At 40.6% G+C, this 15387-nt stretch overlaps 1 protein-coding gene across 1 annotated transcript; it reads left to right on the forward strand.

The window, feature by feature from the left end:
• The first annotated feature begins 1202 nt into the window (after positions 1–1202).
• Positions 1203–4614, forward strand: txnipa (thioredoxin interacting protein a). Its single transcript, XM_020105304.2, has 6 exons — positions 1203–1826; positions 2152–2227; positions 2345–2492; positions 2653–3012; positions 3111–3413; positions 3513–4614. The coding sequence occupies exons 1-6, from the start codon at positions 1571–1573 to the stop codon at positions 3558–3560; spliced, it is 1191 nt and encodes a 396-aa protein (XP_019960863.1). The 5' UTR covers positions 1203–1570; the 3' UTR covers positions 3561–4614.
• Positions 4615–15387: the final 10773 nt, after the last annotated feature.

Genomic DNA, 15387 nt, shown 5'->3' on the forward strand with positions numbered 1-15387 from the left:
GCTGTCAGCCAGACAGGGCCAAGGGAAAACTGATGGTCAATGGGTGAACTGATGTTATTACTATACAGTAAATTATTATAAACAGCCCAGTCATAACTCTATCTTTGCATAAACATAAAAGTTTTAGCTCAAACATACACACAGTAAAACTAGTCACCTTTCCTGGGGTAAAAGTTATTACCAACCCATCTCAGCCACTCTGCAGCATGTACAGCTTTCCCTTGCCTGAGCCCAGATCACCTGTATGGAAGATCAGGTATTACAGCAGGATCCAACCCAATGCCCATATCATGTCACCTGATAGTATAATTGGCCCTAGTAAAAGATTCAACAAAATGAGAGTGAGACTGCATCTGCCACAGTAAGTTAGAGATCCAAGCTTGCCATACAACAAGTGTGATGGTCATATGGAGCATGATGGCGAGTACATAAATGTATGTATCGTCCACTGCCATTTCCAAGGTCACGAGTGCGGACGTCATCATGGATGTGAAGGCCTCAGAATCAAGGGTTTCACTTCTGCAGTTCTTTTCTTGTTAACTGTGGCAACAGAGGAAACTCGCTCACGTGGTCCGTGTCATACATTTTAAAGCTCCAAAATATGCTTGGAAGTTGACCTTGACTGAAGATTGTTTAGGTCAAGGTTAAGACTCATTTTACCATCACCTTCACTCTTTTCAATCAAATCCAGGTTGAACCCGGTCTTATATGCTGAATAAAATCGAATCACAAAATGTATCTTACTAACAAAGTATTATATTGTATACTATAAAAATATAGTATACTGCATATGCACAATGCTCCTGAAAAGTTAAAGTTGGCTAATAATGCACATTGTGAGACAGCAAAGGAAAATAGCAAATAAATGCACAATAAAATAGCCAGATTCCTTTACAAAGGCAGTGTTTTGGAGGTACTGTATATGTGCCAGTTTGCCACAATTAGTCTGCTACAATATCTTAAAATCATCAAAGCATAAAATAAAAAAATGAACATAATGTAGACTCAGACGTGTCGTCGGGTCTATGGACCACAGGCTCCTCGGTTTTAGTCATGTCAACATGTTAAAGATGTAAAAACCAACATGTTAAAAATCAACATGTTAAAGATGTAAAAAAACAACATGTTAAAAATCATCATGTTTAAGATGTAAAAACGCCCTAAATGAACATTTATATGTGTGTGTGTGTGAGCGAGAGAGAGAGGTTAGTCGGAGAGAAACTTCCCTGGTTTGTCTGTTTACTACAAATGTTCTGTTCTCAGTCTGCCTTCCACTTCCTGTGCATTTTCTCCGCACGTCCTACATTCTCGAAGCCACGCGGTGTCCACGCGTCGCTTTCGGGCGCTGATTGGCTAGAGCTGACGAAAACAAAGATTCTCCACCAATGGCAGCGGTGTGCATGCGCTGAGCCACGCTGTTCATCCTGGCTGCTCGTGTCCTGTCCAGGCTCGTCATATAAAACCAACACCTAGCCTTTGTTTACATCAGAGTCCAGTGGAGATCGCATCGGTGAGCGCGTCAGTGCACCTCCGTTTTTACATTTGTCCCCCGCATCAGCCAGAAGTAGTCATGGTGGCCATGACCAGGAGGGTGAAAACCTTCCAGATCGTTTTTATCGATCCCAGCAAGACTTTTTATTGCGGCGGAGACGAGATGTGCGGCCGGATAGAAGTGGAAGTGAACGAGGTTACGCGTGTGTCCGCAGTGAAGGTTCTGGGTCTGGGCTGCGCCAAAGTGGAATACGCGAAAGGCAAGCAGCGTTGTCGACAGGAGGCCGAGTACCTCCGATATGAGCAGGTCCTGCAACTGGACGACCAGCCGACAGGTATGGACAGGCTCCTCTCCCACCATTTCTGCCCTTACATCTAATACAACTGCGATATACCTATCGGTGTCATAGGGACGAACCTCGTGTTGTAATGAATTGTTGTTTATATGAAGTGTCCATCGTGCTACTTAGTGAGGTATGAGAGGACAGGCTGTCAGTGGGTCAAAGCATCAATCTCACCATGTCCATGCGGAATGGAGGAGATTCCTAGAGCAGCTGTTGTGTCCAACAGTTACATAAGAGGCACTAGCCAAGACAACGTGATAGAATGATAAGCAATTCACTGAGAGTGTCAATGAACAGATGTATTTCCCCTTTTCAGATTCCGATGGATCGGTCGTCTTGAGGCCTGGCAACAAATACGAATACACCTTTCGATTTGAGCTGCCGCAGCAAGGGTAAGGCAGAATATCTATTTTCTGATAACATAACATTGTCTGTGGTTGCATAGCTTTTCACAGAATTGTATTTTATAGAACACGTTTGATTCACTATCCCTACTTTTGTTATCACAGGCAGTTGGTATCGTCATACAAGGGGAAGTTTGGGTATGTCCAATACTATGTTAAGGCCATAATTGAGAGGCCACATCAGCCCACCCTGGAGTGCAAGAAACCATTTGAGGTGGAGGAGCCCCTGGATGTCAATACTCCAGACCTGTTGGTGAGTTAATAACAATCTATTTTTTAAATGTACTTTTTCAGCATTTCATATTGTGGTTCACACTGCCCAACTATTTTGAGCCCTGTAATGTCTATTATTTAATAAGGACATAATCCTACCTTAGTTTGACATGGGGTCTCACCCTCCTGTGCCTCCTCAGTCTCCCACAGGTGGAATGAAGGAGAAGAAGGTCACCTGCATGTTCATCCCTGATGGCCAGGTGTCACTGAATGCAAAAATTGATCGCCGTGGGTTCTGTGAAGGGGAAGATATCTGCATCAATGCAAAGTTTGAGAACACCTGCTCACGGATCGTGGTGCCCAAGGCTGCTATCATTGCCAAGCACATCTACCAGGCTAACGGGCGTACTAAGGTCTTCCGTCAGAAGCTGTCCTCAGTGCGTGGGAACCACATCATCTCTGGTATGTGTGATGCCTGGCAGGGAAAGACTATCAGGGTGCCGAAGATAAAACCATCTATGTTGAGCTGCAACATAATCCGTGTGGAGTATGCCCTGATGGTAAGCCTTGAGGTTCTGCTGCACACAGAGACTTTTGGCTGTTAATTATCTGTGAATTTAACATCAGTGTTAATGCCTATATCATGGTCTTCTTTCAGATTTATGTCCACATCCCTGGAAGTGAGAAGCTGATCCTGGAGCTGCCATTGGTCATCGGAACCGCTGGTCTGGGCAGCCGCAGTAACAGTGTGAGCAGTCAGGAGGGTTCGGTCAGTAATGCCTCTCAAAGCTGGGTGTCCCTCAGGATGCCATCTGGGCCTCCCAGCTACGCTGACATCACCAGTGACTGCCGCCTGGACCAGCCCCTCACGCCACTCCTGGATGACTTTGACGGCGACGAGAGCCCCATCTTCATGAATGCACCAACCTTTAACTTTCCACCTCCCCCAGTATACACTGAGGTAGGTGTCCCAGCCAAGTCACCTTTACTCCAGATCAAGCTAATGACAAATGAGCTTTGCTGATGGTCCAGATGTTAAAAATCTTTTTTTTTTTTCCAGGTTGAGGAGGAGTACAGTGGCAATGCCCGCATGCTGCCAGTCTGCTGAAGTCAAGCAGGGATCATGAATCAATGGTCCAGCTTTCAGGGACTGTTCGTGTATGGCACTTGAAAAAGAGCAGAAGGTTTAACGTCCAGAGATGATGTGTTGGATGGAAAAGAAAACCAGAACTGTAGAGGCGGACAAAAAGATGCTTACCAGATGTCCGCTTCATCACCTAAGCTGATTGTCCGGCTTCCTCCTGGTGCTCCTCAGGTTATAGACGTGGAGGTGTAACCACAGAGCCTGTGGATTGCTTTATTTCTCAATAAGCTGTCCCTTCCTAAGAATCTAACTGTCTGGGTCTCACTGTCCATTCACAGCCACTTTGTGGCATTGCATAATTATTGGGGCCAAGCATATGCATCAGCCCCAGCCTGCTGTGACATCTTAGCTCTTTGGGGGTTTGTTTTTTCCTCATGATGATATGTCATTCCATTTAAACCCCGAATTTTATGGGTTTCACTAGAGAAACCATTCTATGTGTCACTTAAGTCAAGTCAGTTTGTACTGATCTAACTAATTTACCAGAAATGTGGTTGCCTTTGAGAATTGAAGCATGTAGAACAATCTTTACTGGATGAATATCATGCCGCATCCATATAGCTCCTGTAACAGTGTTGAAAATATGTGGTTTCTTCCTGTTTTATATTGCACTTTTTGTATATTACTGCTTACAAGAGTTTCTGTTGTGTAGTTTGAACAATGATTGTCTTGTGGTGAGTAGATAAAACACTCTGAACTTGTTGGAACCTCACATATAACTTTCATTGGTTGTAAATTTTTTCCACTGAAAGTGCCAAACATGATAATTACAAATACATGTTTTGATATCATGTGAGGATTATCATTGTTTATAATCTACAGTTGTCCAAGACAACATTTCATTGTGCGATCTCCACTGTGCTGGTTTCACAAGTTCTGTTCTTTCAGACGCAAAGAAAATCACTGTTAAAGACTGATTTGTAACAAAGTATATTTGCAATGCATCCTTGATACATACAAGTATTTTTCTATGACACCCTATGGGTGAGTTTTTTATTAAAGAAATTTTGAAGAGTAATCAGTGTGTCCACTCCTCCCTTTTAGCCGTCAGGCTGTGCTTCAGTCTTCCACATAGGACCAGGAGGGTGTATGAAAGAGACAACAAGTCTGAAGTTATGTAGTTTCGTAAATCTTTGAAAATGATGCTGGTAGAGTTAATACTTATCATTTTGATCCACATTTTGGATTTACTTTTTATAATATTAAACACCTCCTCAAATGGAAGAAGCATTATTCCTTCCTAAGGATTGAAATTAATGATTGGAATGAATCTTCTCTCTTGATCCTGATTCAAATTTAAATAACCAAGTCCAGCTGTGCAGAGGTCCAGGGGAATATCCACAACAGCTGGCGGGATGGCACATCCCATCTGACCTGGGAATGCACTAGGTTTCCTGAAGGAGCTGGAAGATGTGATTGTTGAGCTGCTGGCTGGTCCAGCACATACTGATTGAGGGGATGATATGCAGCAGATTATTTTAAAGGTTTTAACTAAAAAAGTTACAGCACTTCCTTGAAATTGAATGGATTCTTTTTGGCTTTTGCAGCAGCTAACCAGCTAAACAGACACTGAGGGAAATGCAAAATAATCACCAGCTTTTAGACTCTTGCAGCCATGCAGATTCTTGCAGTGTTGTTTGCATGGATGTATCTGAGATTTCTGCCTCCACCTTTTTACAGTAGAACGCAGCTCCAGTGAAAACCACTGAGTCTCATCAGTGACTTTTACTTTATTTATTATATAGATGTTTATTTACTTTATTTTGACTGTTTTGTATGTAGCATCCAGGTACTCACATTGAACTGCATGTTGACATGCATATACTCAAAATAACTAGGGTGAGTGTGGAGGTAGCAAATTGAGACACAGCTGCTCTCAGCAGTTACCAGTGCTGGTGTGTACAGATAAGGAAACAGTCGTCACTGAGTGGAAGGGGGCTGCTTCTCTTGGCCTGTATCGTCACTGCTACAGGCAGCAAGAATGCCTCAAAGACCAAGAATTGCCACAAGGAAAGTTATTGTGGATATTTTTAAGGTTCAAAGAACACAAATTTGTCAGTGTCTGTGTTTCATCCAGACTTTCATACATTTAATAATGGCTGCCATCCAAAAGTAGCAAAATATTTCTAACAACAAATTTGACTGGCTTTATATACGTTGTATCACACATACATTTTCCAATTGTGGTGCTACCAGTGTGGTTGTTGGAGGAGATGGCTGGGTGGGTCAATTCATGGAAAAAACACATGTCCTCTGCCCATTTGAATTCTAAGAAAGACTAACATAGAACCTGATCCTTTCATCTTCAGTCTTCAGGTTTCCTGTACCTGTGTATTATCATAAATATATTTGATTGTAAACATGCTAGTTTAATTGCCACACACACACACACACACACACACACACACACACACACACACACACACACACACACACACACACACACACACACACACACTTAGTGAAACTTTAAAGCAGTTTTCAGACATGGAGATTCTCCAGATAATTGGGTTTGGAATTTCTCCGTGCACTTTGCCTTTCGCATATGAAACAACACAGCGGGAGGTTCCCTGCTCAGACAAGTTCACAACAACAAATTCTCTGCAGGCTTCAGGTGAGAGGTGGTGCAGCAGGCAGACGCAGGGTGTCACACATCAATTCTGCTGCGGAGATCGGGTGATTTTGTACATCAACAACAACATTAGCTCTTATCACCACAAACTCTCATGACATCTTCGTTGGTGATCTACGTGTATGGCACTGCTTATTCACTTGGAGATTTTTGATTTCTTTATTTTTTTTCCTCTTTGCATCTGTTGTGTGTTATTAGCTTCATTAACCTGCCCACTTGGTAATGGTCTGTATTTATATAGCACTTTTCTAGTCTTGATGACCACTCAAAGTGCTTTACAGTACAGTTTTATTGCCATTCAAACATACAATGCGTACAGTGCGTCTATGTGCAGCAGTTTTTTGTGAATCCAGTGGTGAGCTCTTGCTGTGTTCTCAGATCGGCTCTTCTGGACTTTCTGTGGACTTTGTACCAGGGGGGCATTTGTGTTCAGGCATATATTTCCTCAAGAGAACATGTGGAGGGTATCTGCAGTTCAGAACATGTCTGAAAGCAGCTTTACAGTTCGAGAGGCCTCTACCATGAAGATGAATCTGAGGTTATCAAGGTAACTTAAGGTTTACATCTGTTTTTTTAATGTTATAAAGCTGGTTCACTTCTTAGAGGGGTAAATCACCACTAACATGTTCTGGAGCAGGTTAACTTCGTTATAACAGTTTAAAACCTTTCAATGGCCTAACTACTGACCAATCAGATCACTGGAAAACATCATCATTCCAACAGCATTGTGACAGAGACCAAAGAATTTACAGTAAAGTGAGTAAAGAGCAGCACGTAAGTGGCATCCTTTTACTGTTCTATAGCTAAGAACATCATGAGACAAAATGAAAGTAAAACCCTATGATATATTTAATCAAAAATACCACTGTTCAATATTTACTATGGTTATAAATGCATTTAATATTTTTGTTGAACTGACGGGATCTCATTACTTCAACAAACACTTTTGTCTGTCGCTAAAACTGAATTTACCTTACGGTTTTAATTTTTCTTCTCATATCATTGAAAAAACTTTATTCATCGTTCTAATGATGTTTCTTATGATTAATGACTCTGCCTCTTTCACATGAACACACAGGTAGCTGGATAACAAAACCATTGGCTATTGTTTATAACTAATTGATAACCAGCTTTGTAGTACAGGTTATCAGAAAAGTCAATGTTAGTTTTCTGGGTTTGACCTGCTTTGCAGTCCAGTGCATGTAGTCTTGTAAGTGTTTTATATTGCATGACACATTCACACAGCACTCCTATACTCAGCCTTTTTAAACTACACTTCCATCAAGGGCAATGGAGAGTTCAGTTTCTTGTCCAAAGACATTTCAGCATGCAGAATGGAGGAGCTGGGAATCAAACCACCAACCTTCTGGTTTGTTGCATGTACTAATGTCTGAACCACACCTTTGGAGCTATACCTCTTACAAAACGATACGCTTTCATGCAAGTGGTTTTTATACAGAGCTGGGTCATATTCCTATTTGAAATGAAAAAAAAAAGTATTTCTGTCACTTTGGATGGTCAGTTTGGCCCCCAGCTCCACTGTGAGAAACCTTGGAGTTATGTTTGACCAGGTTATTTGACCAACATATAAAACAAGTCTCTAGGGCACCTTTCTTCCACCAGTGCAATATTAAGAAAATCAGAAGGATGCTGAAAAACTGGTCCACGCATTTGTTACCTCTAGACTAGATTACTGTAATTCTTTATTATCAGGATGCCTCAGGAAATCTGTAAAAAGCCTCCAAAATGCTGCAGCACGAGCGCTGACAGGAACTAGAAGGAGAGATCATATGACTAATGACTTAGCTTCTCTACATTGGCTCCCTGTAAACTTCAGGATAGAATTCAAGATCCTGCTCCTCACATTTAAAGCCATTAACAATCAAGCCCCTCATATATCGAAGAGCTCATAACACCAAATTGTCTCTGTCATGGGGTTACCCCATGCCCTGTAATATATAAGGTGGCAAACACTTAAAGGTCCAGTGTGTAAGATTTAGGTGAAAGGAGACTATTGGCAGAAATTTAATGTAGAATAATCCTCTTGATGTTTTCTCTAGTTCGTTTCATATAAATTGTATGAACCCCCCCCCCCACAAAGTTATTACACATCACAACTTTGTATTTTTTCATCCCATAGTCTGCCTGTCTCTTGTTTACTCTCTCTCTATATGAATTGTTGTTGCTATCATTAATACCATCTTTACACTCTTATTGATTTCATTATAACTAGTCAGAGCTGAAACCTGATGGTGAACAACTGTTGCCGGTCTCTCTCTCCCCCTCTCCTCCCCCTATCTCTCTCTCTCCTCTCCTCCCCATTATTCTTTATTCTTCTGCTCACCCTAACTGGCCGCCCGCATTGACTCTGGTTCTGCTGGATGTTTCTTCCGGTTTCCTCCAGTTAAGATCATAGAGAGTTTCTCTATGATGTTTAGGTCTTGACCTTCTATGTAAAGTGCCTGTGCAATACCCACCCACTGTGCAATACAGCTACTGAATATAGTTACATGTATATTTGTAAATGTTGTAAATTTCCACTATTTAAATAACCTATTTTTTTACTTTTTAACTTTTTAGTATTTTTGTACTTGTATGTTTGCATTGTGAAGGAGTGGCTTATCTTATCTTCTTGAGATAATGTCTACTATGATTTGGTGCTAAACAAATAAAACTGAATTGAGTTGGTAACTGGCTGTATTATGGATAAAAAATCCCCCTCCCTCCATGATAACACATGTTAAATGCATTTTTCTCAAAGATGTTTTTTGTCATTTGAGGTAGTTCTTTTCACAGTGATTAATGTTAAAATGTTCAGTTTTCTGGTAAGTTTTTATTTATTTATTTATTTGATGCTATAAAAATGGGTTGACACGTCATGAATGACAGCTGAGACTGACTCACTATTGGTCTTATGCATGTATCAACAGATCCCGACACAGCGCCTCCACACCAAAATCTTTATATTGCACAGACTCTGCGCAACAGGCAGCATTCGTTACCAGGACATTTTGGCCTCATTTCTGGAGAGTGGGTGGAAGTGGAGGCAGAATGTCCATGTATATGTACAGTCTATGCTTTATATACAGTATATGGGATTTGTCTCTTTGTCAGCATCTCCTCAGTTCTCAGCAGTTATATTGAAAGTGAAACGATACATGCTGACATAGGTTTGTTAAGTCATATAGCTGACACACTCAGAGAGAGAGGAGAGCGAAACCAAATCCAAGGACACACCTTGTACTTTCCTTATGATTCATTTTATTGTGCCACTCACCTCCTCATACACACACACACACACACACACACACACACACACACACACACACACACACACACCTCTGAAATGGTTTCCTCCAGGCATAGATTTGTTAATCACAGCGTATTTGTTCAGTGGAGACTGTGAGTCACCATGAGAAGGTCATGTCGGTTAAGTAAGATACAAAGCATGCTTCTGATAAACATTTGTAAAGAAGTTACAGTTAATGGAACACACAAGGAAGCACACAAAAAGAGTTGAGAGACTTGAGCTAGACTAAGGCAGACAGTTAATATTGCTCCGAACAATATTGATGTGTATTATGCATCCCTTATGTTGTATTGTATATCTACTCTTTACTGGTATGCTGGTCTTTAGAACCATTGTGAAAGTTTAGACCAGGGGTCACCAACCTTTTTGAAACTGAGAGCTACTTCATGGGCACTGAGTCATACGAAGGGCTACCAGTTTGATCCACTCTTCTGAAAAAACAAATTTGCTCAGTTTGCCTTTAGTTATATATTATTATTAATGATACATGATACTCATTTATGTGAAGACACTGATCACATTAATGATTTCTCACAATAATTATCAACAATGACTTAACAAGGTGGGAAACAGATAATATCAATAATAATATTTTTATTAATTTCAGCAATTGTTTAAATTTTCAGATGTTCACTTCTACAACATTTCATAAGAAAAATGTCCCATTTTCACTAGCCACTGACCAACCCTTTTGACAAATCATAGTCAATAGTCAGCTCCAATATGTGAATAGTCAACTTCAATATGAGAATAAAAATTTGACAGTATAAAAAATAAATAATTAAATTTAATTAAAAAAGCATATAAAATTTTAGACGCAGCTCACTGGTGAGTTGTGTTATTTTTAGAACAGGCCTGCGGGCTACTCATGTGGTCTTTGAGGGCTACCTGGTGCCCGCGGGCACCGTGTTGGTGACCCCTGGTTTAGAGACACTGACTCATGATCATGATTCCCAGCATGCAACGTTTTTTAGCTTGATTTGTCTTTGTCTGAATAAGGCCACTTAATGGAGATGTTGTCAGTGTAGCTGAAAAGCCATTAAAGGCCATTCCAGTGATTTACCATAGTACTTATACTTATACTTGTACTTTGTACTTATAAAGTTGGAATACACACAAGAGACAGATTACAAAAGTTAAAACTGTAGAAGCAGAGATGACATATTCTGTCTTTTAGTCCTAGTAAAGCAACACTACATTTCTCATAATGCAGCTAGTTATGGTCTCCAACACACCCACCTTGGCAAAATCCCTACATTTGTCCAACTGCTGGTGTCATCATGTGGTTACTCATCAGACTGCTCACCTGGCCTCACCTCAAAGGCTTGTTTTCTTCATTGCTCATGACTTGAGGATGAAAGGTACTGTATATGGTGTCTTCCATGGAAACAACACCTGTAAATTCTAAGAAAATCAGGGTGTTCCTCATCACTCAGGGAAATATGTGTCACGACTCTTGTGGTTTGGCCTCTTTTAGGAGAGGAGACTTTTCATTTCGATTATGCACACCTCATTTATTATATCTGCCTCTACCTGTGTTTTTCTTATGTTTTTAGATTTGTGTTTTGAGTTTTCAATTTTATGTTGTAGTGCTCCTGGTGTGTTTTCCTCTTTCCACTCTGTGCTTCATTGTGTTCCACTCTGTTTCCTGTTATATTTTGTAGTTTCTGCCTCTTGTGTGTATTCCACCTGGACTTCCTGCCTTGGTTAGTTTCACCTGGTTGTCCTGTGCCACCTGTCTCTGGTTTGTCTTCAGTGTATTGAAGTCTTTCTGCTTGTCTTGGTCTTTGTCGGTTCGTTGTCGTTGCATGTGATTGTTTCTCCTCCCTCATTCCCTCAAAGTAAGTTTTCTAGTGTCTCCTTGTTTTTGCCATGAGCATTTTTGAGTGAACTACTATTTGCATGTTGTTTTATCTCTGTAAAGAGCCCTTCCTGATATTAAAGGACACTTTTTGTTAAGACATTTCTTGTTCTGCATTTTTGGGTCCACTCACTCCTTTAACCGCGTCAGACTGTAACAATATGCTGACTTCAGGTAACTGATTTTGACAATTGAACTGCTCTTTTAAGTTTTTCAAGTCAAATCACCTTCATTCATATGGCCCAATGTCTACTTTGATTCTGTTTAATTAAGGGACAATTGTGCCAACACCAGTTAAACACTAGTTTCATTATCTCAACTCAAATAATTTCAATTAGTGTGCATGCAAAGTTTTTCCATTTGTCCCCCGTCTTCAGATTTGGGTGAAACTCTTTGCGTATGTTCCAGTGAGCATAATCAGGGTCGCTAAAAGGCCATACGAGTTGTGAGCAAATATGAGATAGGCAACTTTCACATGCACCATTCAATATGTCAGAGGTTCTGAGTTATACCCATAGATCATTCTGTCCAGCAGGCGCACTGTTTTCATAAACAGTATATTTTATAAATGATTCGTCTAATTGATCTTTGTATTAGATTAAAAAAAACACCTGAAGCCTAACGAATCTAAGCTCTTCTTATTTGTATGCAATAATCTCCTGACTTATTGTGGGAGTATAGAGTCTACTCATAAGTCAAAATCCAAAAATGCCTTTGTAACAAAATCAGTACTGAGGTTTATGATACAGGACACAACTGATTAAAATATAGATGTGGGTGTAATAAGCTCAATCTCTCTGTGTACACAGTCACACCCTCACTAGTCCTCACAGGTTTCCCCACTTCTCTTTCTTTCTGTTGCTATATCCATTCAGAGGAACTCCATTACATGCACACGCACACACACTCACACTCACAGTGCCCCTATTGGCTGAAGTCTGCTGCCATGCATTCTCTGATTGGCTGAAGTACTTGTACATGCATGGAGCATGCAGACAGTCCATGTCTATGGAAGAAGAATTCTGTTTTTATTTGAGATGTCAAACAGGATCAACTCTCTCCACACTGTGGCAGAGGCAAGACTCACTTTTGGTATTTCACTGCGATTTCTGCAAAAACATTTGTCTGTCTAATAAATCTACTAACTCGATTTCTTTGTTCCATATGTCTAACAGTAAAGTAGCTTTTATTCGAAATAATAAAACATTTAAAGAACTCCAGTGACCACTGTTATTTATTAACATTCATCACAGCAAAGACTAACTCCCACTGGTCACAAATCCAGTGTGGGAACTGCCTGAAGGTCCCTTTCTGAAGACCTGTGCATTTAGCCATAATGGGATCAAATCAAATTCAAAAGATACGTGATAAAATGTAAAGATCAGTGACGCTGACCCAAGATCAATATGACCCCTATCTGCACACACATGTTCTCCACCCTAACACATCATTTCTCATTCTCACACACAGCTTCTCCACCACACACACATGTTCTCCACCCTAACACACCATTTTTCATTCTCAAAGAAGTTCTCCAACCTCACACACAGGTTCTCCACCAGCACACACATCCTCTCCACCTGTACACATGCCGAATATCCCCCTGTATACACAGCTTCTCCACCCCCACAAAGCTTCCTTGACTGGGACATGATTTAACATGCAGTTCAGTAGAGACTGAGCAGATGCTGTTAAATCGTGTGTGTGTGTGCGTGTGTCCTTGTAGGGGCTCGGAGAAGAACACAGAGAGAGGGAGGAGTGGAATGTCTGAGTGAGGGAATATCAATGGTAATGGTCTGTATTTAAATAACACATTTCTAGTCTTAGTGACCTCATTTACAGTGCAAGCCACATTCACCCATTCACAGAGCGCTGCCTATCGCTGCCGGGCAGCAACATCAACCTTCTGATGAGAAGACAACACACTCTTCCTCTTGCGCAATAGCCACACCACAATGTGGAATGTTTTTTTGCACGCTGAGCAAAAATAATCTGCAAAACAAGCTTCATGAGGACAGTACGACCTCCTCCTGACCCCAACTTCCTCTCTCCAACCACCCACTCAGCTGTCTGCAAACCAAACATCTGTGTGCCCGAGAAGCTGCTCTTATTCAGGGACTGGGGTTTGACAGGGTGTGGATTTTGTTTCCTAATCATATTTGGGAGTTGACTGCACAGATGAGGATCTGGGCTTTTTGATGACCTGCTTTTAACTGCCTTTTTAGATCACAAACATGATCTGGGATGAATGAACGGAAGAGACCATAAAGCCACTTAATAAACAATGGTAGGACACCAACAATATTTAGGACTGCTTTTTCAACAATGTCCATTAGTTATTAGTTATCCTTGAGCCAGCTGAGGAAAACACACCTTTATCTACTGAGGGTAAACAATACCTTATTATAACCCTCTGCACCAGTTACACAAAGGCAGCTTTCCATCAACTATCAAGCTATTCCACAGTAGGATTACTCACAAATCTATAAACACTGATGTAACAATTATTTTTAAAATATCCTGGGAAACACAGAGCAACAGAATCGGTTAACAAATTAACAAAGCTTTGAACAAAAAGTAATTGTTTGTTAACAATGGAAATAAATAGCAAGTAACATGTAACAATATATGTGACATATGAGATTCAGCTAAAAGAAAACATCCGGGTGTTTAAGGCCAAAATAACAACGTTTGCTACATTAACTAGAAAATCTAAGTGCAGCAGATTCAGCTCAGACACATTCATAACAATACAGAAATCCTAAAGTGAGGGCTGGTGCATATTCATTCTGAAGAGATCACATGTTTATCTTTACAGCACATCAACACTGGCATCGGCCGTTAACATCTTCGTTCTTCTACGTGCATTACACCGCTTTTTCGTCCAGAGATATTACACTTTTTTTTTTTTTTTTTTTGCATCTGTTGCACCTTAGAAACATCATTAACACACCTGCCAGTTCTAAGTAAGACAGTGTATTTCTGAAAGATAAGACAAAAATAGAACAACAACAAAACGAGAGAAAAAGGAGGTAAGGAAAGGGACATAACTCCATTAGGGAGAAAGAGGTGTTGGTTTGTTTGTTTATGCTTCCAGTCTTCATGCTAAGCTAGGCAAACCATACCCAGACTCTGGCTCAGGTTTCATGGAATCTTAAAAGTTTGAAAACTGTTTCGAAAACATCCAGTTTGTTATAGTTAGCATGCACTGACCTACACACGTGGAGCTTTGAGATGAGGAATGATTTGTTTGTGTCTGCTCAGTGCTGCTCTGTTTGCAGGGAAGTTGTGTTCTTCCTTGCAGAAACACTTTTGAAAGGTCAAACTGACTCTGCTTGAAATAACTGTGAATAAATCTCCCTTCATCAGCAGCATAAACATCACTATGTTATTTCCATGTTGTTTTGCAGGCAGCTCCTCCAACTGTCGGGCTTGTCCTTGAGGCATACTTGTGGGTAAACAGTCATGTAACTTCAGGTTTAACAGTGTTCCACAGAATGCATGCCCCACCCACTGTCACATCTTGTACCGTAGCGCACGTCTGTCCTCATGTTGTTTATGTTCTCACTTCACACAGCGTATGACTGCCTTTGTGTTGTGTAATGTGTCCACCTGCTGCAGAGCTGCCACTGTTTGTGTTGCAGCATGTCTGCAAAGACACCAGAGACTTCAATGAGACAAATGCTTTAAGATCATCCTCTAACCAGAAGGTTAGCAGCAGGATATCAGGCTTCCCCATTCAGCAAGTCCTTGGCAAGATACTGAATCCTAAAAAGGTTCAAGAATAACTCTCACGACTGAATGATACTGTATAACTCAGAGTCCGATATCTGGACCGATCTTTAAAACTAAGTGCATGTCTGAAATTGACTTGATACAGTTGCCACTCTTTTTGCAGCTCGACTTTATTTGTATTTTATATCTGTATATAAAAAAAATAAAAAATATAAATAAAGGAAACACAAGTAAAAAGAATGGTTTAGAGTTT

This window comes from Paralichthys olivaceus, chromosome 3 (genome assembly GCF_024713975.1).
Source record: "Paralichthys olivaceus isolate ysfri-2021 chromosome 3, ASM2471397v2, whole genome shotgun sequence".
Taxonomy (NCBI): domain Eukaryota; kingdom Metazoa; phylum Chordata; class Actinopteri; order Pleuronectiformes; family Paralichthyidae; genus Paralichthys; species Paralichthys olivaceus.

Bases quoted from the DNA above. Each gene is read 5' to 3' on its own strand.
- txnipa (XM_020105304.2), top strand. From the start codon at position 1,571: ATGGTGGCCATGACCAGGAGGGTGAAAACCTTCCAGATCGTTTTTATC. The intron at 2,228-2,344 runs GTAAGGCAGAAT...TTGTTATCACAG, and splicing joins TTTGAGCTGCCGCAGCAAGG to GCAGTTGGTATCGTCATACA. The intron at 3,013-3,110 runs GTAAGCCTTGAG...GTCTTCTTTCAG, and splicing joins GTGTGGAGTATGCCCTGATG to ATTTATGTCCACATCCCTGG.